Source organism: Hyaena hyaena, unplaced genomic scaffold (genome assembly GCF_003009895.1).
Source record: "Hyaena hyaena isolate Hyena2069 unplaced genomic scaffold, ASM300989v1 scaffold_143, whole genome shotgun sequence".
In the NCBI taxonomy this organism is placed as follows: Eukaryota; Metazoa; Chordata; class Mammalia; order Carnivora; family Hyaenidae; genus Hyaena; species Hyaena hyaena.
In genome coordinates, this window is record NW_024080775.1 from 2,200,059 (window position 1) to 2,226,392 (window position 26,334).

Below are 26,334 nucleotides of genomic sequence, written 5' to 3' on the forward strand. Positions count from 1 at the left end.
TAAAGCTATTTAATTGACCATTAGTTTGCTTAATCTGATTCAATCTATTACTCATTTCTCATAATTATAGGTACTGCACAGCCTCCTCTTGTTTGTTCAGAGGTTGGGTTGTGTCTAACAGAGCTCCACTATGGACAGAATTGTCAGCCTTAAAAATAAAGTAGCCAGCTATTTTATCAGCAAAATGAGTTTATTTGGGAATGGCAAAGCAATTTGGGACATGCAAAATATAATGAACCGTAGACCAGTCTGGAGAACAAAGGAAAGGGTTTTGCTTTTAGAGAGGAAAGGGAGGCATTGGTGGTGTTGGGGGGGGTGTTGAATGAGAGTTCATTGGAGGAAAGGTAGAGTTCAGGATTGTGGTGACTTCTCATTGGCTAAGTCATGGCAGTTCTCATTAGCTTGGTTGTTGCTGGGCTAGGACAAAATCTTCTTCCTCCTGCTATGGTAGTAAAATAAGCTTCCTCCTGCCTGGATATGTAAAGTAAGCTGCAATTAGTGGTACATGCTTGAGACCTCCTCCTTTAGGACTTCTGGACTCCTTTACTCATTTTCACAGAATCCAAGTGGGTCCCCTATGGGCTTTTAAATTTTGTGGCTCCCTGGTGCTCCCAAGAAGCCTAGATTTAAGGTTAGTTATTTGTCATAACTTGGAAGTAGGCACATTACAGCCTGCCCCCAATATCTGATCTTGCCCTACAGTGGTTTTGTGGAACATTTTTTATTCTTTGATTTTTATTTCACTTTAATGCAGGATGGTAATTTTTTACATTGTAGACATGCCTCAAAGATGGCCTCTCTCATAGAGTACTGTAACAATTCGTATCAGAGGTGTTCTTGCTAAAATGTTGCATATTCCTGTAAAAATAGTTCCTGCAGCGTTGTTTAGTACATTTCTCTATCTACTAAGTGGTTTACATTTTTCTTTTTCTCCACCATACCTCCTATCTCATCCCCTCCCGGCAGGACCAGCTGAGACTCTAAAATGGTTAGTGATTGATGGTGATTCACTCAGTTCCTCATTGAGATAGTGTAATTATCATTCAAGACATCTAGTTATGTCTGTGGGATAGAAGATGAGTAGGCAGAGTGTCCTCATGTTAGTGATTGAAGTCACTGGCCCTTACTGCTTTGTTGTCTTGTGTGCATTGCATATGAAGAGGAAGAAGTGAGGCATCTGGCTTTGGAAATGACTCTGGTAAATAATGCTTCATTCACTTAATTATAAAAACCACTCTGGGATGCTCTAGAGCTATTTACATAAGGCACAAAAAACATGGTTTAAGTTCTTCAGATTTTAACAGCATTCTTCCAGAAGTCATATTGTAAGCCAGGAATAATTTAGCAGGTGGCATTTATAATTTGTTTCTGAAAAAGTCTTCCAGCCTGTAACAAATCTCCTCACCTTCATTCATGCCATAAAGCATTAAGGACCCTAATTTTTGTCCTTTTTTTCTTTCAACTTTCCTAAGGTTATCTAATAGCTAGAAATCTGAACTACTTTTCTTATGCTTAAAAACTTCAGATTTGAAGTCTCAATGTCACTTCCACATAAAGATTTTTTTATAACCTTATAGCACTCTGTACTTTCCTATCATATTTGTTAAAATCTGCTTTTCCTGTTAGCATGTTAGCTCCGTGAGTGGAGTACACGTCTGTTTTGCTCATCAGCACATTCTCAGCATTCACAACAGTTTCTGGTTCATAATAGGTGCTCAACAAATAGTTGTTGAGTGAAAAGACAAGTTAGACATCGGGTCTATTTAAGAAGACATACAGGGGTGCCTGGGTGGCTCAGTTGGTTGGGCATCTGACTCTTGATTTCACTCAGGTCATTATTTGGTTATTTTTGGGATCAAGTCCCATGTTGTGCTCTGCGCTGACAGTGCAGAGCCTGCTTGGAATTCTCCTACTCCCTTTCTTTCTGCCCCTCTCTCACTCACATTCGCTCTCATGTATGCACGCTCTCTCTCTCTCAAAATAAATAAGTAAATAAATAAACAAACATAAAAAAAAAAGAAGAGGCATAGGCAATGTAAGCCATGGGCCATAATAAAGGTAAGAGATATCTCAAAAAAACAACATTCAAAATGTCCTTATTAATTGGCTCTTAGGAAGTAGCAGGGTCATGTTCTTGAAGTTTGGAGATTAAATTATATATCCCTTATGACATTAAGAAAGTTCCACTTTAGGGGCGCCTGGGTGGCTTAGTCGGTTAAGCGTCCGACTTTCGCTTAGGTCATGATCTCGCAGTTGGTGGGTTCGAGTCTCGCGTCGGGTTCTGTGCTGACTGCCAGCTCAGAGCCTGGAGCCTGTTTCAGTCTGTGACTCCCTCTCTCTCTGACCCTCCCCTGCTCACACTGTCTCTCTCTCTCTCTCTCTCTCTCCTAGAAATAAATAAAACATTAAAAAAAAAAAAGTTCCACTTTAGGCAAGGTACTCCCGAAATAGGTTAGGTGTTCAACCAATATTAACATATTAAACGAATTGTTGATTGTCTGCTACATGCTTAGTTGGGGTATAGAGTGTTGAGCAAAAAAGATATGCTAACTTGTAACAATTCACAAACAAAAATGTACATTTAAAAACTCATTGATTGATAGAAGTAGTACATATATCCTCAAAGGCCAGTCACAAAAAATATTTTGTTCAAATTTATGTAACTTTTTGAAATTGAAGATATTTCACACAAAAATAAACTATGTATTATAGTGATCTAGCAATATAATGATACATTTTCCCCAGAGAATTCAATGCTTTTAGTATACAATAATGTACTAATGCTATCTATAAGACTTCAGAGTTTCCTGATGATGTTTAATGCTTCACATTATTTTAATTCTCATAATCATACTGGGAGAGAGATGGGATAGGTATTACCATACCCGACTTAGAGTGAGACACTGGGAATTTGAGGGGACTGGCAATCCAGACTCTGAATTCAGGATGATTAATAAAATATAGTCATTAAGAAGGTAGTCATTAATTGATGGTATAGTGATAAGCAAAAAGATTTGGACAAAGATCCATCAGATGAATTAGTGGTCCAGCAATATTTTGCTGCATCCATACAGTTGATCTGTCTTAATCCACCCTTTCATTTAAAGTAGTATTTTTTGTGTTGTTTGTTGTTTTTTTTAATTGACATACAGTTGACACGTGGTATTTGTTTCAAGTGCACAACATAGTGATTGCACAAGTCTACACGTTATGCTGTGCTCACTGAGAGTCCCTATACAATGCCATCATCATCTGTCCTTATACAACACTGTTACAATACCATTCACTATATTCCCTATGTTGTATCTTTCATTCTAGGGCTTATTCATTCCATAACTGGAAGCCTATATCTCTCACTCCTCTTCACCCATTTTGCCTATCCCCCAACCTTCCTTCCCTCTGGCAACCATCGCTTTGTTCTCTGTATTTATAGGCCTGTTTCTGCTTTTTGTTTGTTTGTTTGTTTGTTTTGTTTTTTAGATTTCACATGTAAGTGAAATCATATGATATTTGTCTTTCTCTGACTTATTTAATTTAATATATACTTACTAAGTCCATCCATATTGTCACAAATGGCAAGATCTCATTCTTTTTTATGGCTGAGTGATAGTCTGTTATATATACATATAATGTTATATACATAATATTATATATATAAAACATTCTGTTATATATATACATACAATGACTTTATTTTATCCATTCATATATTGAGGGACATAGAGTAGTATTTTTTTAAGGTTAGCAGGAGGAGTATTATAGTATACTGTATTCTCAGATCCAGTGGACATTTTATGTCAGGGATGTAAGGAGATAACATTTGAAAAGAAAGGAGGCAATGCCTTAATAATAAAATACTTGCCAAAATAGTAATGTTCATTTGGAAATGGATGACCGAAAGTTTTTTCTACGTACTGTATCCCAAAAGGAGAACATCGTGTTCACATATCATTCTGGTAAGCACTGACCATTGCCAAGCTGAGATATTCTGTACCTAAAATAGCACAGTGACAGTATTATTTCAATTAGTTTTAAAAAAATCCACAGTATTTTCTCAATTAAGTTTTTCCTATCTGTAAAGCTTTGGTGAGCTGGTACTGTTCACTCATGTATTACCAGGGCGCAGAAGAGTGTGCGCTTAGGCACTTGAGAAGTATTTATTGAAATGAAATTGCTGGTGTGAGGGCTAGCAGTTAACCAAATGAAGAAGTAGCAAGCAAATATTAACGGAAACAAATAAATGGATCCCCCTATCCCTAGACTTCTGTTTAAGAGCTTTAAAATTTTTATAGTGCATGAATATAATAGTTACACTTTCCAATTGTTAAGATGGAGTTAGATAAAGAACTATTTTCTCATGTTCTCCCAAACCCATGGAATCTCACTATTCTGTGTCTTGAACAAGTCAGTGAACTGTGCTGGGAAGAGGAAAGGGATGGAAGAAGAAGGGAAGGAAGGTGAGTAGATCACCGTACCAGTAGCTTGATGGGATGTTTCATGTACGTCATCTCACATAATCCTGCACAATATTATCCCTCCTCAGAGACAGGAAGTGGAACGCTGAGGGATTGGACAGCCTGCCCTACAATCACACAATCACACAAACTGAAAGTCGGGAGGTAGGTGGCACCTAGCTTTCTGCTGTGGCAGCTACTGCTGCTGCTTCTGTGCCCACATTCTTAATTGGAAGCCTGGAGTTGCCAGTCAGTCTGGTTCAAGAACTCTTAACAATGAGGGGGGTTCAAACTGGTATTTACAAGGCAAACTAAATATTAACTGAGCATGAATGAGCCCACACTTTTCAAATAAGCTATGTACGAATAGATATGCAAATAAACATGTATAATTCACTAACTCAGATCAAGCTTTCTGTCTACACTGCTGAACCAAATCTGTCCTTGCTAAGGTTAGCAAGTGACCTCCATGTTGCTAAATCCAGAGGGCAATGTTCAGCTGTTATCTTACTTTATCTATTTGTTAATCTCTCTATTCATTGTTGCAAATCTATTGTATTTGCTGCAATTGCTTTCCTTTAATTTTTGAGACACCTTTTTTTTCACTCGTCTTCCAAGATGCCACACTTTTCCTGTGTTTTTTCTCCCATTTTATTGGCTACTCCTTAGTCTCCTTTACTGATTTCTCCTCAGTCTCCTGTCTTCTTTTTGGAATGTCCCAGCATTCAGGTCTTTGACATCTTCTATTTTCTGTCAATACTTCTTCACCATCTAGTCTCCTACCTTTAGCTACATACTATATGCTGAGCACTCTTGGCTATCTTTATCCGGGAAAGAACAGTTCCTTAACTATATTCTCATATTTCAGTTGCCTGCTTGACACTGCCATTTAAATGCCTAAAGGGGGTGGTACGTGGGTGGCTCAGTTGGTTTAGCATTTGACTCTTGATTTCTGTGCAGGTCACGATCCCTGGGTCATGGGATTGAGCCTTGTAACTGGCTCCATGGTGAGCACAGCGTTTGCTTCAAATTTCTCTCTCTGCCCCTCCCCCAACTCTAAAATTAAAAGAAAATTCCTAAAGGGGATCTCACACTTGACATATTTAAAGTTGAACTCCAAATCATTCCCCTCAAAACCTGCTCCTTTGTAATCTTGTATACCTCAACAAATGTCAAGTCCTTCTTTACAGCTGTTCTAGCTAAAACCCTTGGCATCATTCTTGATTCCTCTTTTCTGTTACTCTAATTCCATTACATCAGCAGATTCTGTCAGCTCTTCCTCCAAAATATCTTCAGAATCTGCTCACTTCTGACCATCCCCACTGCCATCACCCTAGTCCAAGTTACCAGAATCTCTAGTCTACTGTTTCAGGAGATTCTTGACTGGTCCCTTTCTGTTCATGACATCTCCTAGCCTGTTCATGCAGCAGCAGAGTGGTTGTTCCAAAATATGGCATAACATCACTCCTTTGCTTGCCCTACATTGACTTGATTTTCATCTTAGAATAAAACCTAAAGTCTTTATCATAATCTTCATAGCCCTACAGAATTTGTTTCCTAACCTCGCCACCAGTTAGCTCTCTAATTTCCTTTCCTACTTCCCGGTCTCTTGTTTACTCATTTCCAGACAATGGGGTCTTTGCTCTTCCATTCATACCCCAGGAGTGTTCCTTCCTCAAGATCTACACAGCAGTTCCTCACAGATATCTGTAATGCTCACCACCTCATCTTCAGGTATGTGCTTACTTGTCTCCTGTGAGTTCTTCCCCAGGAAGAAATTGCAGTTCTTCAAAAGCATTTCTTGACTGTCTCATGCCAATGATTTGTTTGTCTCCACAGTCCATGTCACCATCTGACATGCTGTTCATTTTACTCATTTGGCTTCACTTATTATCTGTTTACCCACTAGAGTGTAAGCTCCATAGGAACAGGGATTATTACACTTGTGTCCCTGTCACCCAGAACAATGCCTGACACATAGTAGGTACTCAGTAAATACTTGTGGAATAAATGAATAGCTAATTTGAGCATAATGCTTAACTCTACTCCCAACATATTATTGATCTAACCAATGTATTTCTAATGTTGACTTCAAACCCTCCTCAGGAGTGACTGAGAAAAACGGCATGTATCATCCTGGATCAATCTGGAAGTGTTGAAGTGCTGGCTTTTGTCTGTCCTTCCTCTCAGTACCCTGCTCTGGGGTTCCGTGGACTGTTCTCTGTTGGAGTCATGTAGGGAATTCTTAACTGTCTGCTGGCAAATGCCTAGACTTTACAGTTTAAGTACTGTGTCTTTATGAGCTATATTTCCATAGCTCTGGCTGTTCCTTTTACATACTAGCAATAGAAGAAGTAATTTTTTTTCTTGTGCTGCAAGTGCCTACCTCAGCTTCACACAGATTCCTGGAACTTTATTTTTCTGGTTTAATTACTTTATGCCTATGTGAAGCCCTTATGTATTCATGTATTTTTTCCATTTACTGTTTTGATATAGTCCATATTATTTGCTTTGCATACATCCAAAATGGCCTACTTAATATCAGAATAGTTATTTTATGCACCAGTTATATAGATGTGAGGTCTTCCCCCAAAGAACTCCAACCACTAGGCATTGTTTTAACAAGCAGGAGATCATTTTGCTGGGGCTTCTTATAAGTACCGCGCACTAACTGATTGTGCCACTGGAGCCATGCGGCGTTTTGCTGGGGCTTCTTGCTGACCCAGCTAAAAGACACTGAATGACGCATTTCACTCTCAGGGGCTATTGCTAGGTTTTCATAGTCCCTGGTACTATAAATAGCACATCAGGGAACACAGGTACACTGAACATTTTCTGTACACTCCAATTCAATGTTTGCAGGAAGAAAGTCACATGCTGTCTGCTTTGCCCAAGTCACTTGCCCCTTAGTGCCTCCCAAGTTCTCGACAGAAAGTGTACATTTTCTCATAAACACAGCATCTGCTTTCAGCATACTTTGTGCCTTTGTTTATACTGCTTTCTCTGCCTGGCAAAATCCTATTCATCCTGTTAAGATTCATCTTGAGTGAGAAAGCTTTCCCCTGAGTTGGCTTGGCAGAAATTTGTCTTTTCCCTCCTGTGTGGGATTCTCCATATCATTTAGAGCATACCTTTTCTACAACAATTTCAGCATTATGTTAAAATCTATTACGTATGTTTATATGTCCACAGTCTCCCTACATCCCAGGCTGTGAGTCTGAGGCCTGTGACTTTTTGTATCTTTGTATTTATCCCTGACAATTAGCATGAGAAGCACTCAGCAACATTTGTGGAGGGAATTGAGGATTGTAGGAATGAATGAAATTGCATTCAGATAGGGGGATAGAATTCATTTGAATTTGTTCACAGTTTAATACCAATAAAACTAATCCTGGATTTTTCTATTTTCCCTAGGAGACACTCTGTACATGGTCAATTTGATACAACATATGTTATATTTAAATATACTTCAGGAGATTATTCTTTTTTTTTTTCTTGGTTTCAGAGGAACAGGCTAGTATGTTCCTTACAAACTTCTTGGCATCTTTCTTTCTACATGCTCTTTTGCTCTGCCCAGTCTCCAGTCAAATTCCTCCAACGGATCTGCTATAAACAATGATTTTGTGAGCGGTTGTGTGTTCTCTGCAGTGAAAACCCGCCTTGTTTTCTGTTGCTAGGCAACCCCATTCCAGCTGCCCTTGAAGAAATGCGCGGTGGTGGGAAATGGTGGGATTCTGAAGAAGAGTGGCTGTGGCCGTCAAATAGATGAAGCAAATTTTGTCATGCGGTAAGAGAGAGCATCCACAGCGCGGCCTCTGCCTTCTTTCCTTTCCCCCACACCTCCCACAAGCCCTGGAGCCTTTCACAACTAGTCACTTGTGATTAATCGATTGTAACTACTCTTAGCTTCCCTTCAAGTTCATAGACAAGTGAATTTAGGAGAGAGTCAGGGAGCAGGGGAACATGCCCCAAGAAAGCACAAAGCCAAGAAGGGTTCAGAGGTTAGGGGGAGACTCAAAAGTAGAAACACTTAGATTTTGTGTTAGATTATATAGTCGGGTGATAAAAACTTTAAAAATTGATTTAAAAGTTGACTCTGAATACACATTTTCATTTATTAATTACACTGTACACCCTTTTCTTCGTTTTTCACAAAAACATTTGGAAGTAGCCAGTGGGATTTGAAGAGGGCTTTGATGATCTGTGTACGGCTGGGAACAATGGAAGGAAGGAGGGGTCTTAACTTTTGTGCAGGGAGGAAGCTTGGTAAAGGGACTGAGTGGTGACATGTATGTCACTTCGAGGAGAAAATAGCAGGTTTCTACAGGGGCATGTAAAAGAATTGCTAAGATGCATCCAGCCAGGGATAGAGGCCATCAACCTGTCGTGGTGCCAACCTACACTTTTGGGTGATTTTGACCAGGAGTGAAGACAGCAAGTGATTGGACTGACACGAGTTTGGTTTTGTCTGTCTGACAGGGAAGAAGGCTGGGGAGTGACAACATGGAGGGTCCTGGCTAGAGAAAGTATGAGGTGACATACCTTGAAGTCTGGGCTGGATAGCAAGTGGGCTTTGAGGGGCGTGACCAAGAGAGGGAGGGCACCAAACGGGGCCAAAGGTCAGGGTCATTGAGAGCCCGAAGGGAGTGGTGGTGGGAACAATGAAGGAGAGATGGAATCATAAGAACTCAGGTCAAAGAGTGGCCCACTGGAGTGTATGATGGCAGAGCTCTGTCTGGGGGATGATAGGATGCGGGGAAGAAAAGAAGACCTATGTAACCACAGAAGTGCAGGGACTTTGCAGCTGTATTGTGAAGGTTCTGTCGGGGGAGCCCCAATGTCTCACTGAAGGGGGGATAACTATGACCCATGTGCCAAAGGGCTCCAGGGCCAGGAAGGAGGAGGCAACACAGAGCGAAGGAAGTTAAGTAAAGGAAGGGTGGCGGCAGCATGGGATTTGGTTTTTGTGTTTGTGTCTAAGGATAAATAAATAATGGTCTAGAAATGGTCAAAAGTGGCTAAGAGAACACAAACCACCTCTGAGCTCTGAGCTCAATGGAATGGGGGAGAGTGAAGGCACTCCTTGTGAGTGTCTCAGGGGAAGCCATGTACCTGGGGGAGGGTCAGGCTCCCGCTCAGAGAACCAGAATTGGGCTCCTTAGAAGACTTTTTATCTCATTAGTGAAGCCTGCAGCACAGTGGGGAGATCTTCTACATCTGTCTTTCCTTCATGGGGGTGCCCTGACAGAGTTTTTCCAGTGTAGGACTATGTTTTCCTCTCCATTGCAATTATTACTTTATTATTATTATTGCAATATATGTAAACAAGAAAATGTAGAAAGTAAAAATGTAGTTTTCATAATTCAAGTCAATTAAACATCTATTTATTGAGCTCCTACTTACTATGCATTGGGCCTTAGCTGGGTCTAAAAATGGTACGTTAAACAATTCTGCCTTGGGGGCACCTGGGTGGCTCAGTTGGGTAGGCATCCAACTCTTGATTTCAGCTCAGGTTGTGATCTCACAGTATGTGGGTTTCACCCCCACGTCGTGGTGTGGAGCCCGCTTGGGATTCTCTCCCTCTGTGCCCTGTCTCCCCCCACTCAAAATAAAGAAATAAACATTAAAAAATTAAAAACAAAACCAAAACAGTTCTGTCTTGTATTTAGAACCTAGAGATATGCTAGGCTTCTGATGGGGGAATTCAGAGACAGATGGTGAGGGGTCAGGAACCTTCTGATAAGTGGTGTGTGGAGTGAGCCCTCTCTCCATTTCACTCTGGGTACAGGAACAGCCTTTCTGAGGCTTGAATGTGGGAAAGATGCCAAGTGTTGCCACAGTGCAGTGAGATGAGGCTGGAGAGGTATTTATGCTATGAGAGTGGCCACAGTGACCTACAGAGTTTATGTTGATGGGAAGAGCAAAGGCCCTGGGCCAAATTCAGGTACCCACTTAAATGTACTGGCATTAGGTAGAGGCTGAGGAGCCAGAAAAGAATACAGTGGGGAAGAGGAGGACAAGCCCTTGCCACAAACTAGCTCTGTGACCTACTGCACATTATTAACCCTTGCTGGGGCTCAGCTTGCCAATCTTTTTGAGGCAGTGGAAGTGGACAAGCCTTTCTACTGTGGAAACTGGTTCTATCTGTGATATATGAATAGTATATAATTGTAACAGTTCATGTAGTCTAGTTCATATTCTCAGCTTCCTTTCAAGTATGTTTATTTGCTCTTTCCAAAAACTATGTAAGGAACAAAGAGGAGTGGTTATTATACTCACAGATTCAGGGAATTTAAGTGATTTCAAGAGGTGTTAATACAGTGTGGCAGGAGGCAGTAAAATAAGTGTATTTTATATTGTTCCTAAGTGTGTATATGTGTGTTTCACTACATTTAGGGAGATGTGTATTTTAAACTTAACATGTTGAAGACGAGGCCTAAGCATTTCAGGAAGTTATCTATACTTATTTATTGTAAACAAACAAGACTAAGTCTACATTATAGACAATCAACATGGCTGTATTCAAATTCAGAATTAATGAATGTTTGTGGTTAGGGTGCATAGCACAGCATTAAGCGTAATTTCATAGAATAATGGGAGAGGTGAAGATGGAGAATTCAAAGAGTTAGAGCCATCTGTGCATGTGTCTTTGATTTAATTTCAGGAATAGCGCCATTTTCTTTTTTTAATTGAAGTATGATTAACATATAACATTATATTAGTTTTACATGCACGCCATAATGGCTTGATTTTGGTACACACTGCAAAGATCACCACAATGAGTCTCATTTCCCTATTACTGTATAAAATTACATAATATGCAGTAGTGTATTATTGACTATATTCATCATGCTATACGTTACTCCCATGACTTACTTATTTTATGACTGGAAATATGTGTTTCCTGACCCCCTGTTCCCATTTCTTCCACTCCCATCCCTGTCTCCTCTGACAACCACTGATCTGTTCTCTCCATCTATGAATTTTGTTTTATTCTATTTGTTTTGTGTTTTAGATTCCACATATAAGTGAAATCAAACAGGGTTTGTCTTTCTCTGTGACTTATTTCACTTACTGTAATACCCTCAAGGTCTAACTGTGTTGTGGCGAATGGCAAGATTTCATTCTTTTTTTGTGACTGAGTAGTATTCCATTGTATGTATATACCTCATCATCTTTATCCTTTCACCCATTTTTTAAAGTTTTTATTTACTTATTTTTGTGAGGCAGAGAGAGACAGAGAGAGAGAGAAAGAGAGAGCAGGGAAGGGGCAGAGAGAGAGAAAGGGGGAGAGAGAATCCCAAGAAGGCTCCATGTTGTCAGCACAGATCCCACAAACTGTGAGATTATCACTTGAGCCAAGATCAAGAGTCAGACACTTAACCAACTGAGCTACCCAGGCTTTGCTACCTTTTCATCCATTTATGGGCACTCTATGTCTTTTGATTAGAGAATTTAGTCCACTTATATTTAAAGGAATTATAGCTAGGTATGTACTTTTGTCATTTAGTTCATTGTTTTCTGGCTTTTTTTTTTTTTTTTTTGGTAGTTCCTCTTTGTTTCTTTTTCTTTTTCACTCTCCTCATATGGCTTGATACCTTTCTTCAGTGTTATGTTCAGATTCCATTCTCATTATCTTTTGTATATCTACTGTAAGTTTTTGCTTTGTGGTTACCATGAGGCTTACATATCTCAATCTCTGTATACAGACTAGTCTATTTTAAGTTGATAGCAAGTTAAGTTTGAACACATACTAAAGCCATACATTTTTACTCCTCTGTCCATGTTTTGTTTTTGATGTCATGTTTTACATACTTTTATTCTGTGTATCCTTTAACTAATTATTGTAATTATAGTTATTTCTACTCTTTTTATATTTTAACCTTCATGGTAACTTTGTAAGTGATTCCATTACCTTTATTATATATTTGCCTCTACCAATGAAATTTTTACTTTTATGTTTTCTTGTTACTAATAAGTGCCTTTCCCTTCAGTTTAAAGAAGTCCTTTTAAATTTTTTAAAATATTTATTGATTTTTGAGAGACACAAAGAGACAGGATATGAGCAGGGGAGGGGCAGAGAGAAAGGGAGACACAATATTTGAAGCAGGCTCCAGGCTCTGAGCTGTCAGCATGAACCCAAGGCATGGCTCGAACCCATGAACTGTGAGATCATGACCTGAGCCGAAGTTGGATGCTTAACTGACTGAGGCACCCAGGAACCCTAAAGAAGTTATTTTAATATTTCTTGTAAGGCCAGTTTGGTGGTGATCCTTTAGGTTTTGCTTGTCTGGAAAACCCTCTATCTCTCCTTCAATTGAACCTTGCCAAGTACCTTGCCTTGATTGGCACATTTTTTGTTTTCCATACCTAGAATATATCATGCCATTCCCTTCTGATATGCAGGATTTCTGCTGAAAGTCTGCATATAGTCTTATGGGGGTTCCCTTATATACAACAAGTTGTTTTTCTCTTGCTGCTTTAAGATTCTAAGAGAGAGAGAGAAAATCCTGCTGTGTTAGCATAGAGCCCAATACAAAGCTCAATCCCACAAACCGCAACATCATGACCTGAGCCAAAATGAAGGGTTGGGAGCTTAACTGACTGTGCTACCCAAGCACTCCTAACTTTTGACATTTTGACTATAATGTGCCCTGATATGGGTCTCTTTAGGTGTATTTTTTTTTAAATCCTCTGGGCTTCCTAAATCTGAATGTCTATTTCATTCCCCAGGTTAGGGAATTTTTCAGTAATTATTTCTTCAAGTAAATGTTCTGTCTCTTTCCCTTCTCCTTTTGGTATCCCCCTTATTATGCAAATGTTGATCTACTTGATGTTGTCCCAGAAGTTCTTAAGCTATCTTCACTTAAAAGTTTTTTTTTTCTTTTTGTTGCTTTGTTTGGGTGAGTTCCACTGTCCTGCCTATCAGGTCACTGATCCTTTCTTCTATTTCATCTAGTCTGCTGTTGAACTCCTCTATTGTATTTTTCAGTTCAGTTATTGTATTCTTATGCTCTGTGACTTCTGTTTGGTACTTTTTTTTTTAAGTGTTTTGGATGTGTATTTATTTTGAGAGAGAGAGAGAGAGCAAGTGGGGTGGGGGCAAAGAGAGAGGGAGAAAGAGAGAGAATCCCAAGCAGGTTCCATGATGCCAGCACAGAGCCTGGACGTGGGGTTCAGTCCCACAAGTGGTGAGTTCATGACCTGAGCCAATATCAAGAGTCGTATGCTTAACCAACTGAACCACCCAGGCACCCCTGTTTAGTACTTTCTTATATTTTATATATTTTTGTTGAAGTTCTTTGTGTTCATTCACTCTCCTGAGATTGGTGAGCATCTTTGTGATCATTGCTTTGAACTCTGTCAGGTAAATTACTTACCTCCGTTTCATTAAGATTTTGTTCTGGGTTTTATCTTGTTCTTTCAACTAAAGAATATACCTCTTTTCCTCATTTTGCTTGACACTCTGTGTTTGTGTCTATGTATTATGTCAAACAGCTATGTGTCCCAGTCTTCAAAGAATGGTTACAGGAAGATGGAGGTCTGTTTTAGTTTGCTGTCTGTTCAGTGACCTGGGGTTGGTTGCCTGCCAGGAACAGTTTCTCCAATTGTTTAAGAGCTGTAGGGCCCAGATACACAAGTTCCCCCTTGGCCCAGAGCCAGGCATTTGAGGGGCATCCTTTGTGTGTCCTGCATGCAGCTGCTGGCTTTGTGGAGACATAGGTCCACAAGATGGTGCCAGACCAGAGCATGCCCTTCCACAGGCTTTGGCAGGGCAGAGGTACAATAGGATTCATGCCTGCTAAGTTAGGCATTTTATGTCTTTTAAAGGAGGGAATTGGAGCACCAGTTCAGGGAAAGTGGTACCAGCAAGTTAGGAGAGTGCAAAAATAACCTGTGGAAGCACCTCCATCCCTTCTGGCAGATGCTTTAAGATTAGCCAATGAATTTCCTTCACATATGGTCTAGGGGCTTTTCAACTTGGTGTTTTTGTGCTGATTCCCAGAATAAGTGATTCTGTATATGAGCCCTTTGAAGGTGGAAGTCTCAGTTTCCTATGGTCCTTTGGGTCTCCTGGGTATAAGCCATGCTGGTTTTCAAAGCCAGACATTTTCGGGCCTCATCTCTCTGGTGCAGGTCCCAAGGGTTGGGGTGGATGATCTGGGGCTCAAGTACTTTACTACTTAGGGATATGCTCTGTATTTGTGAGATCCCTCCCACCTGCGGGTTCATGCCAGGAGTGGAGTTTTTTGACAAGACCATGTCTCTGCCTCTCCTGCCCTTCTTAATGTGGCCCATTTATCTTTTCTTGTGGAGTTACTGTTCAGCTTGTTTTCAGGTCTTTTCCAGGGAGAATTATTCTCTATGTAACTTTAGATTTGGTGTGTCCATGGGAGGAGATGAGTTGTGGGGTCTTTCTATGCCACCATCTTGAACCTCTGCAAAGAATAGGACCATTTTCACAGTGCATTTGAATTCTTTAAAAGCCTCATTTATGGTTTATAATATGAGAGTAATTAAGGGTTGATAATTTGTTATAAATTATTCTTATTTGACCATTTATGAATCTACTTAGAAATGGTTGCTTCATACACAATTTTTGGGCACCCTGAGAAAATTGACATAGTATCATACATTCAAAATTCAATATTTAGTGTGTACATATGATTAGAAAAGCATGTAGTATATCTGGTCTTAGACTATAGGGTTCAGGGACAGTTACAATGAAAGAACAGATCCCAAAATAGCCTTACCTACACATAGTGATATACCACATTACAGTTCCAAATGTTTTTTTCAGTATTAGAATCTAACAGTATCATACTTTCCTTTGTCTAGATATTTTCAAGTGCACTTTTAAAAAATTTATTTTATGTATTATTTTTTAAAGTTTTTATTTAAATTTGAGTTAGTTAATATATAGTGTAACATTGGTTTCAGGAGTAGAATTTAGTGATTCCTCAGTTCCATGTATCACCTTTTCACAAGTGCCCTCTTCGAGTACATTTTCTAATACTAAAAATTTATTTCTTGTTTTTCAAAGTAAACGTTTGCTCTATAACCCAAAACAACACTTTAAAAAAATAATATTGTTGGATAAAATTTATCTGGAAGGTCTGGAAGACAGAGGTAATGGTGATTGCATCTTGGAGATGATTTGGGTGGCTTAGAGATACAAGTGAGGGTAACATAATTTTGGTGCCTTGGAATTAGGCTCAAGAGTGTGTTTTGCATACTTAAATATGTGTAACATTTTTAAAAATTTTTATTTAAACTCCAGTTAGTTAGCATATAGTATAATACTAGTCTGAGATGTGCAATATAGTGATTCAATACTTCCACACAACACCTGGTACTCATCACAAGTGCCCTCCTTAATCCCCATGAACTAGTCAACCCATTCCCCCCGACACCCTCCTCTGGTAACTATCAGTTTGTTCTCTATAGTTAAAAGTCTGTTTCCTGGTTTGCCTCTCTCTCTCTCTTTTCCCTATGCCTGTTTGTTTTGTCTCCTAAATTCCACATATGAGTGAAATCATATGGTATTTCTCTTTTTTTGACTGACTTATTTTATTTAAAAAATTTTTTTAATGTTTTATTTATTTCTGAGAGAGAGAGAGAGAGAGAGAGAGAGAGAGAATGAGCAGGGGAGGGTCAGAGAGAGAGGGAGATACAGAATCTGAAGCAGGCTCCAGGCTCTGAGCTAGCTGTCAGCACAGAGCCCCACACAGGGCTCGAACCCACGAACCGTGAGATCATGACCTGAGCGAAAGTTGGATGCTTAACTGACTGAACCACCCAGGCGCTCCACTGACTGACTTATTTCATCCAACACGATATTCTTTAGCTCCATCCACGTCACTGCAAATGGCAAAATTTCATTCTCTTTTATGGCTGAGTAATATTCCATTATATATAATTACGACTTCTTTATCCAATCATCAGTTAATAGACACTTGGGCTCTTTTCATATTTTGGTTATTGTTTTAGATAATGCACAATAAACATCGGGGTGCATATATCCCTTTGAATTAGTGTTTTTGTATTCTTTGAATAAATATGTTGTACAATTGCTGGATCATAGGTTACTTGAATTTTTAACTTTCTAAGGTACATCCATACTGTTTTCCAGAGTGGCTGCACCAGTTTGCATTCCTACCAACAGTGCAAGAGGGTCCCTTTTCTTCTCATCCTCGCCAACACCTGTTGTTTCTTGTGTTATTGATTTTAGCCATTCTGACAGGTGTCAAGTGATATCTCATTGTAGTTTTGATTTGTATTTCCCTGATGATGAATGATATATGTAACATTTTAAAAGTACTTTTATGAATTATTTTTCTATTTAAAGATTCATCTTCACCAAACTCAACCGCTCTACTCCCCAATTCAAAGAATATAATTTCTCACCAATTCTGTGATCAATCTTTTAGGATCATGATCACAGTTACCAACACAGTTAGCCATCAATACCTGTTAATTGTGCCAATGAGCAATAATACAAACTTTGAACCACTTTTACACAATTATGCCTTATTAGAAACAATTTGTATTAAATATGCCTTCTTTGTAAATCTATGTAATTATCAATTTAGGAATTGAGGAGCTAAAATTACAGTGTGCTTCTTCTAAGAAAAGAGCTATAAGGAAGTGTCACAGACGTTTGCACTTGAAGAGAAAGTTTACTTGGAAGAACTTAAGGCAGATATTTACACCAAAATACAGAGTCATTATTTTCCAGAAATGCATTTATAAAATGTTACCTTAATTGTTTTAAGGATTTCTCTGTGTTGTAGGATTTGACAATCAGTATCCAAAAGTTTTTCTTGAGCTTTTACTATGTGACAGAAGGTATAAAGGAACCCAGACATAGGAGCCATGGATCAGCCTACAAGGAACACACAGAAAAACAAAATATTTATTAATTAAAACTGATATGCTTCATTAATAATGACAAAACAAGTTGCTTGAACTCCCCAGCAATATTCAGAGGTTACGGTTTTGCTATAACATGTTTGGTTCTCAAATGTTATGAAGACTGTCAAGATCAAATCTTCCTTAAGAGATAAATGCCCAAATTTTAGCTTATGTTTTATCTTTGAAATCACCTTCGTCTTTGCAAAGATCAGTTAAATCACAAGACCATAGCACCATGGCCGGATGAGCCTGGTTGGTAATGCTTAAGCTCAGTCCCTCAAAAATGTCCTCAGAAACCACACAAGATATGGTGTGACCACCAGACTGTAGACATCTCAAGAAAAGGCCCTGTGCCTTGGCTTCCCCTTCACCCCCCTACAATGACCATTGTGTTTGTTCTCAATGGGCACTCAGCGAAATCGTCAACTGGCTGACCAGTTAATTTGTGGGTAGCTGCCTGCAAAGTCAGTATCTCATTACTGCAGAGCAGATGAAAGGAAGATTCCAAATCAACTGAGACAAGTTTTACCCAAGATGCCCTGATGTGGTAGCAGTCACAGGGCAAATACAAGACAGCATCAAGGAACTTGAGCAGATCAGCTGAGTGGGTACATTCCATGTCCTGGGGAAATTTGTAGGGTAAATTTAGTAGTTGGGGAAATGGCAGACACCTTAATATTTGCAAGCTCTTTTTCACTACAAATACATGAAGTTTTAGTTTGTTGAAATAGTGAAGAGTTAGAGATGCCTTGATGTGGTAGGAGTCAAGTTAGAGCTATGAGTAGAGAGGAGAAACCAGGACAGAGTGATAAAAGAAAACCCAATGTAAAGTACAGATTCATTTAGGGTCTTCATAAATAATATGTATATAGGTTTCTGATATGTGATATTTTTGAGTTTTTATTATGTGTGAGGTACCAAGGTAGGGACTTTTTGTACATTTCTTACTATAATCCTTAGAACAACCTCATTAGGAAAGAAAAGTCATTACCCTCATTTTATGTAATGGGGAAACTGAGGCCAGGCAGATGAATTAATGTTCCACTGGTAGAAAACCATGGGATTTGGATATGCAGTTGCCATATTTTCCATTGTAAACATTCATAAGGCATTGTGGCCAAGGAAAGCAACAAGGACTGGGGTTGAGTGTGTGTGTGTGTGTGTGTGTGTGTGTGAGGGAGGGGAGTTATTTTTGTCACCAGGAAACCAACACCTGTACTCTTTCCCTGGGCTGAACTGGGACAGTGGGAAATCACTGCATTTCTTTAGATAACAAATCACTATGTGTTCACCAGTCGTTAGCCCATACATTGGTTACATACACAGAGGTCAGACATGTATTGATTTAAATGACAGAATCTGCTCTGAACGTACTATTGGAAAATTAAGAATTTGGTAAAAGAAAGAAAAACCATAAGCAAATACAATTCTTGACTATGTCTTGAGGTTTGTGGGTATACAGAGAACACTGTAGGCCTTGTGTCTTTAATGTACCACACCCTCTTGAGTTCCAGTTTTAAGCCTAATACTTCCTGTCTTACCACCCCAAAAATATTTTGAATGGAATAAATTCATTCTAGTTAATGTCTCTTTTTTAACAGATCACTTAACTCTCTAGCTGACATTTTTTTCTAAAACAGGACTAGCTTTTATGACTGCACTTTGAAGATGGTTATAGTTAGTCATCTAATGACTATTAAAAGGGAGAGGTGATAAAAATGATTATTTGTGAACTAAGGTAGACCTAGTAAAAATTCCTATTTGTCATGAAAATGGTCTTGATTTAAAAAAGTCTGTAGATCATTCTAAAATGTTTTTGTTTCTCTAGATGTAATCTTCCTCCTTTGTCAAGTGAATACACTAAAGATGTTGGATCCAAAAGTCATTTAGTGACAGCTAATCCCAGCATAATTCGGCAAAGGTAAGAGTTTGTGATTTCTGTTTGTAAGGAACTAAAGAGGAAGGCCTTTGAAGTATTTAACATTTTAAAGACAGTGAACATAGTTCAGTTTGAGAAACAAAGAAGAAAGCCATCTGGACAGACAGGAAAAATGAAGGAGAGAATTGTAAATAAATGAAGCAGGACTATGGGAATCTAAACACTATTTTATGCTTCTTCTGGGGCTCTGTTTCTTGCCTTTAGAGGTGGTAGAAATAACATGAAAATCCGTTGTTTTACTCAAAGAAGCAATACAGTAGCCTGCTTACTCATTCCTATTACTATCCAATTTGTTGGCTTTTGTCCCAACTCATTGATTGGTGAACTGAGTTAATATTGGTTTTGTTAAAGAAGAAAAACAAAAAAACAACCAATCTACTGCACAAGTATGCATGAACATAGCAATATTGTCAGGAATGGACAGGAAGGTATAACCATATGATGATATTACACTATGTTACATTCAATCAGATTCAGGAACGCAGATGGAAAATTCTTGCTCCCAAATCAATTCTAGAGATCCTGACAGCAGCTGTGGAAGCTTTTGGGGGTTGGTCTCCAGTTGACGAAACTGGTCAGTACTCTATGGGCTGTTTCTCCAAGGATTTTTCTTGTAGATTCTGACTCAGTCTCTGTGAAGTGAGGAATCCAACATTGCCTTATACTCTCCTGTACAGATGACTAGCAGTTAGGACTGAGATACTCGGGTGTGTTGGGGTCAGTTACTTGTAATCTAAGGGAGTCCTATCCAAGTGACCAGCACCTGTGTGTCACTTTATAGGCAATGCTGCACCTGCTTGTTTGAGTTTCATAGTAAGCATTCTCATATAATAGATGTCTAAAAATATAACCAAACAGTTTTTAATTTTGACAGATACTGTGAAATCACCCTTCTAAAATGTACCATTTTAGAAAGTAATTCTCTTTTGTAAACGATAAGACCGCCTGTCTCCCAGTACTGAAAACAACATTATGTACTATTCATCTTTTAAATTTTTGGCAGTCTGTTAGGTGAGAGATGATATATTATTTTTTTACTTATTATATATTTTTCTGAATACAGCAAATGCTGAGTGGGTATTGACTATCAGTATTTCCTCTATGAAATGCCTGTTTGTATTTTACTCATTTTGTGTTATTTGTTTAAAAAATGTTTTCCTGTTGATTTATAGGAATGGTTTCTATTATAGATATTAAATGTTTATATTATAGATATGTTTGCTATATATGTAGCAAATATTTTCTTCTAACCTATCACAGATCTTTTAACTTCTGTCCTTCCAAAATTTAACATGTTTTATGCAGTGAAATTTCCTTTTCCTTTATGGCTTCTTCTTTTTTCTTAATCTTTCTTTGGATGATCTTCCTTATCCACATCCCCTCCATAAAAAAATATTATCTTATATTTTTCTAGTGCACTTATAATTTCATTTTTCATATTTAAGGAATTCAGTCCTTGTGAATATTTATTTTTATAACAGTAGTTTTACTGTCTTGCAAAAAATAAATAAATAAATAAATAAATAAATAAATAAGGGTACACATATAATTATGGTAGCAAAAATAAGGTTAGAGAAGGTAACATCATTGATGTATTTAAAAGAAATTCTCAGCAAGGAGCTTTGCTATAGCCTTTGTTAGGGTATATTGTTTAGAGTACATTCTTATCTTTTAAAAAACAGTTTTATTGAGTATAATTAAATCACAAAAAACCTTGCATGGTTAATGTATATATATAATTTGACAAGTTTGGGCATATGCATACACTAGTGATACATACGACCACACTCGAGGTACTAAACATATCTAAACATATCTTTCACCTCCAAAAGTTTCCTTGGGCTTGTGTTTTGTGTGTGTTTGTGTAGTAAGAATGCATAACATGAGATCTGCCTTCTTCACAAATTATTGTTCAGTGGGTATAAAGTGATTTCTTCTTGACTGCACCCAGAACAAAGAGATTAGTTAGGATATCTGAGACGTAAGATTAGAAAGGGCTTTTCAGGAAGTCACACTTACCTTCTGAGTGCATTTTTAGGGGCCCAGAGAAGAGAGTTTGTTCTCAGTGGCAGCAGAGTGTACTGGACCTTCAAATGCATGGCTATTGTTCTCTTCCTTTCTTTGATGAGTTTTGCAGATGGGTGACAGCAAGGATCTGTTCCTGGGGTTACCCCTTCATCAACATACTGCCTCTTACCCCTTGGGCCTCAGATATTTTTGTTCAAATATCCTTTAAAAGTACTTTTAAAAAGCTATCATTATTTCCTTGATCACTTTGAAGTTATCTCGTTTTTTAGCATAAAGTTATATTCCACCAAGTATGTACTTTCAGTGTATTCTATATTGTGCATATGTTTTATATATTGCCAAAATCTCAGAAGTGCAGATACAGCTCTTTGGATGTTACCTGCCCTCCTAACAAGGTCAGTGTTCTTTGTCGAAGTAACTCCTAAGTTGAACTGACTTTCGTAAGAAAAAGGCTGACCATCTTTTAATTCAAGTAGGTGTTAAAATGTAACCCATATAATCATCTTACTTCTGAATTCTAATTATTCAACACAGAAGTATGGGGAACATAGAAGTAAGGAATGGGGATTGCCATAGTTTATCCTCCAGATAAAATGAAGTATAGCTTCTTTGTATTTCTTATAAGGATCTTTTTGTTCTTTCTCAAGGGACACTCCCTCAGAAGCTGTGGATCTTGGAAATGTTTCTTTGCCTGCCTGAGTGGTTTTTACCCTGGGTGGGGGGGGGGGGGGAACAATGCGTCATTGTAATATTTGGGTGATAGGAAGTGTGCCTTTTGTGAAGGGGAGAAAGGAAAATTGTGAAAGTAGAGCCTGGAAAAAGATTTATTCCTATTCAGAATAGGAATTCAGTTATTATACATAAAAACTGGAACTTAATTGATTGTTGTATTATGACATTAAGAATTCATTTTTAAACTTTGAAGCTCTAACTGGAGAAATGATTATTTGCAGTCACTAACAAAGAGCGTCAGGATCTTGAGTATGTGTGTGTTTTCATGGAGGCACACAAGAGGCTCACAGGTGTGAGCAGTTTGCAGTCAAGAACCCTTCACCTGTGCTCTTCAGACCCTTGCATGTTGTTTAGCATACAAGACATGCAAAGTAAATGTTTCTGGAATGAATGAATAAGTGAACAAATATATTTTAAATGTCCTTTAAGCCAAATTTTACAAATCAAATTTGAATGTGGTTTGAATTGTCTTACAAAAAGAGATTTTTGAGGTAGGCACCGGGGTGGCTCAGTCAGTTAAGTGTCTGACTCTAGATTTCAGTTGAGATCATGATCCCACAGTTGGTAAGATTAAGCCCCGCATCGGGCTCTGTGCTAACAGCAAGCTTACAGAGCCTGCTTGGAATTCTCTCTTTCCCTCTCTCTCTACTCCTCCCTGGTTATCTCTCTCTCTCTCAAAATAAATAAACAAACTTAAAAAAATTTTTTTTGGTGTCAGTTAAAATATTTATGATCTTAAGATAGGAGATGAAGTTTTTAGTAACAGATATTTCAAAATAGTATTAGTGGAATACTTAGGTGGGAAGGCTTCTTTACTTTTTTTTTTTTTTTTAAGTTGACATGAATTAGGAAATAAAGTTTTTAGAATAAATGGAGTGTAAGTCAATGGTGGAATTAACCTTTTAAAATTTGTCCATGCTTAACTTTTAATTCATTAGGAGAACTTTATATGAGACCCCAATATTTATTTTGAGGTTTTTAATATCATGTAAAGCCTGGGTAATCTCTTCCCATACAAGTGGAAGAGACTTCATCCAATGGTAATTGCCTCTGCTTTTGCTAAAGGCAATTGGGAGGGTAGCAATATTAGCAGGGAGAACAATTGCTTATTTTATTTATGTACTTTAAAAAAATAATTTGAACATTGAGGAAAATAACTTTGGTCTAAAGAAGATTGATAACAGTTTCTCTTTAAAATTCTATATGACTCATGTCTCAGATTGTGTTCCTGAAACTTCCCTATCTGTTCTGCCGAATGACTCCTTTTTTCTTTTCTCTCCAAACTCAGAGCAGCTTATCAGTGTTTGCATCAAGGCTTGGCAGTCACTGATAGCCGCTCAGTCTAACGTCTGTCATGATAGAAGAGCGTTAAAAAGCAGATACTAAAACTGGAAGTAGAAGATAGAGCAGAGATGATTCTAAAAGGATAGAGGTCTTTATGAAGTTTGTGTCTGAGAGGCAGTATTACATACATGGTGGCGAGGAACACAGGTTTGGCTTTATTTATTTATTTAGTTTTATTTCTAGGAGAGAGAGAGAAGGCGTGAGCAGGGGAGGGTCAGAGAGAGGGAGTCACAGACTGAAACAGGCTCCAGGCTCTGAGCTGGCAGTCAGCACAGAGCCCAATGCGGGGCTCGAACCCACGAACCGCGAGATCACGACCTAAGCGAAAGTCGGACGCTTAANGCTCCAGCCTCTGAGCTGGCAGTCAGCACAGAGCCCAATGCGGGGCTCGAACCCACGAACCGCGAGATCACGACCTAAGCGAAAGTCGGACGCTTAACCGACTAAGCCACCCAGGCGCCCCACAGGTTTGGCTTTAAACAGATTTGTGTTCACATTCTAGTGCCAGTACTGATGAGTGCTTCTACTTACTGGCTATGTAACGTTAGTTCCTTAACCTCCCATCTGTCAAGTGAGAATAAAATTGTCTTGAGGACGGCTGAGAGATACAAATGAGGTAATATAACTGTGTCTGGTAGGTAAAAGCTGTTCTGACTGATATCCACCATAGCTACTCAAGAGGACTCTTCCATTGGAACACATTTTGTTCTTAGAGAAAACATATTTTCAAATGTATTATTGGACTTATCAAATTTAGGGACTCTCCAAGGATATCTGTACCCTTCTCCCCAAACAAACAAACAAACAAACAAACAATAAAACCCCACAAAATAGAAAATCAGGGAACTAAAACTGTGAGGTATGAAGTTCTGATCTTAGTGTTGAGAGCTGGAGATCAAGCCCGGGACCTACTATGATCATGTGTGTTCCACTTTAACCCCTGATAAGGGACTTAATGTGGCCCCATGTCCTTAGCAGACCCTGGCTTCCAACAGAAGCACATATTTCTTCTGGAAGAAAACTCTCGGAATTCTCATGTATCACTTTCAAACAAATGCAAGCTCATGAAAGCAAACACTGAAATGCACACAAGCCATTGACATTGAGAGCCCTCAGAGACAAAGAGCAAATGGCAAATTATAGATACAAATGCCTGAGAATATACTGGAATTGTCAGATGCAGTATATAACTAAGAATGAAATCTTCATAGAAAAAAAAGGAATAAGCCAATAAGAGAATATCACAATTAACTAGGTAACCTTGCACAAGGGCCAAGTAGAACTTTTAGAAATGAAAGAATGACTGTTGAAATGAACACACATCAGATTAGACACAGCTCAAGGAGGATGGGTGAGCTGGAGTCTAGGATAGAGAAAATAGGGAGGCAAGATAACAACAGGTGGAGGATAAAATGAGAAGGGACTACATTTAAGTAGAATTGTGGAATTATAAAAGAGATAAAGGTTGAAACTTTAAAAAAATTTTTAATATTTTATTTATTTTTGAGAGAGAGATAGAGACAGCATGAGCAAGGGCGGGTCAGAGAGAGAGGGAGACACAGAATCCAAAGACAGGCTCCAGGCTCTGAGCTAGCTGTCAGTACAGAGCCTGATGGGGGGCTTGAACCCACGAACTGTGAGATCATGACCTGAGCTGAAGTCAGACGCTTAACCGACTGAGCCACCCAGGAGCCCTGAAACTTTTTTAGAATTAAATAATAAGCTAATCCATAAATACAGGAAACATGAAGCATCAAACATAGTCAATTAAATTTTTTAAAAGTGCAAACCTAGACCGTTTTAGTAAAACTGAACTAAAGATAATAAGAAGCTGCAAAAAGCTGCCAGGTAGAAAAGACAGATGTCTTGCAAAAGAATGGTAATTAATTAAAAAGCAAACGTTCTCGAATATAAAAATGGAAAGGAGAAAGCAGTGGAAAAGTACCTTCAAAGCTCTAAAAGGAGAAACAATCAACATAGAGATGTGTACTCAGAAAATTATTTTTCAAAAGAAAAAATCATTTTCTGAAAAACAGACAAGGAGAGTATTTATCACCAGGAGAGTTTCACTGAGAGAAATTCTAAAGAATGTATCTCGGGAGAAAAGAAGTATCTTCTTACTTCAGAAGAAAAACTGGCATGCAAAGAAATTGGTACGCATATGAATGAATCTAAACAAACCTCATGTGCATAAAATAATTGTACATTATCTTTACCTATGATTTTTGCTGACAGCGTCAAAACAAATGCACACTAATGTACTGGAAACTAACGTCACATAAATTGGGAAGGCGAGATCAGAGTTGAAGTGTTTGAAAACTCTTGTTTCAGTTACATTGCACAATAACACATCACTCTTCATGGTTTAAACAGCAACAGTCATTTTCAGTGTGTTTCACAGTTTCTGAGTCAGGAGGTTGGGAAAGAGTAGGCTGTGCAGATCTGGCTCATGACCTCTCACCCAGTGGCTGGAGTTGAAATGGCAAAGGATTAGAGCAGCTGGGGCATCTCTCTTTCTCCATATAGTCTTAGGGCTCTCCATGGGATGTCTCCTCTTGGGCTAGTTTTGGACTCCCTCACAGCATGACAGACTCAGGACAGATGGACTGTTACATGGTAGCTGGCTTCCCCCAAAGCTAGTATCCAAAGAGAACAAAGTGGAAATGCGTGGCATTTTTAAATGTTAATTTTAATTTATTTTTTAATGTTTATTTATTTGGGGGGGGGCAGAGAGAGAGGGAAACGAAGGATCCAAAGCAGGCTCTGCACTGACAGAAGCGAGCCTGATGTGAGGCTCCAACTCACAATCCGTGAGACCATGACCTGAGCTGAAGTTGGACACTTAACTGACTAAGCCACCTAGACGCCCAAAAGCGCAGGCCATTTTTATAACCTCACATCAGAAGTGACTTCATATTTCCC

The 26,334-nt window shown here is 38.6% G+C and overlaps 1 protein-coding gene across 1 annotated transcript in view; it reads left to right on the plus strand.

Annotated features, from left to right (window-relative positions):
* ST8SIA1 (ST8 alpha-N-acetyl-neuraminide alpha-2,8-sialyltransferase 1) overlaps positions 1 to 26,334 on the plus strand; it is a 155,555-nt gene that overhangs the window by 85,274 nt on the left and 43,947 nt on the right. Inside the window, exons 3-4 of the mRNA XM_039238594.1 lie at positions 8,132 to 8,241; positions 19,198 to 19,290. Coding sequence (XP_039094525.1) covers positions 8,132 to 8,241; positions 19,198 to 19,290 — 203 coding nt within the window. The remainder of the gene's footprint in view (positions 1 to 8,131; positions 8,242 to 19,197; positions 19,291 to 26,334) is intronic.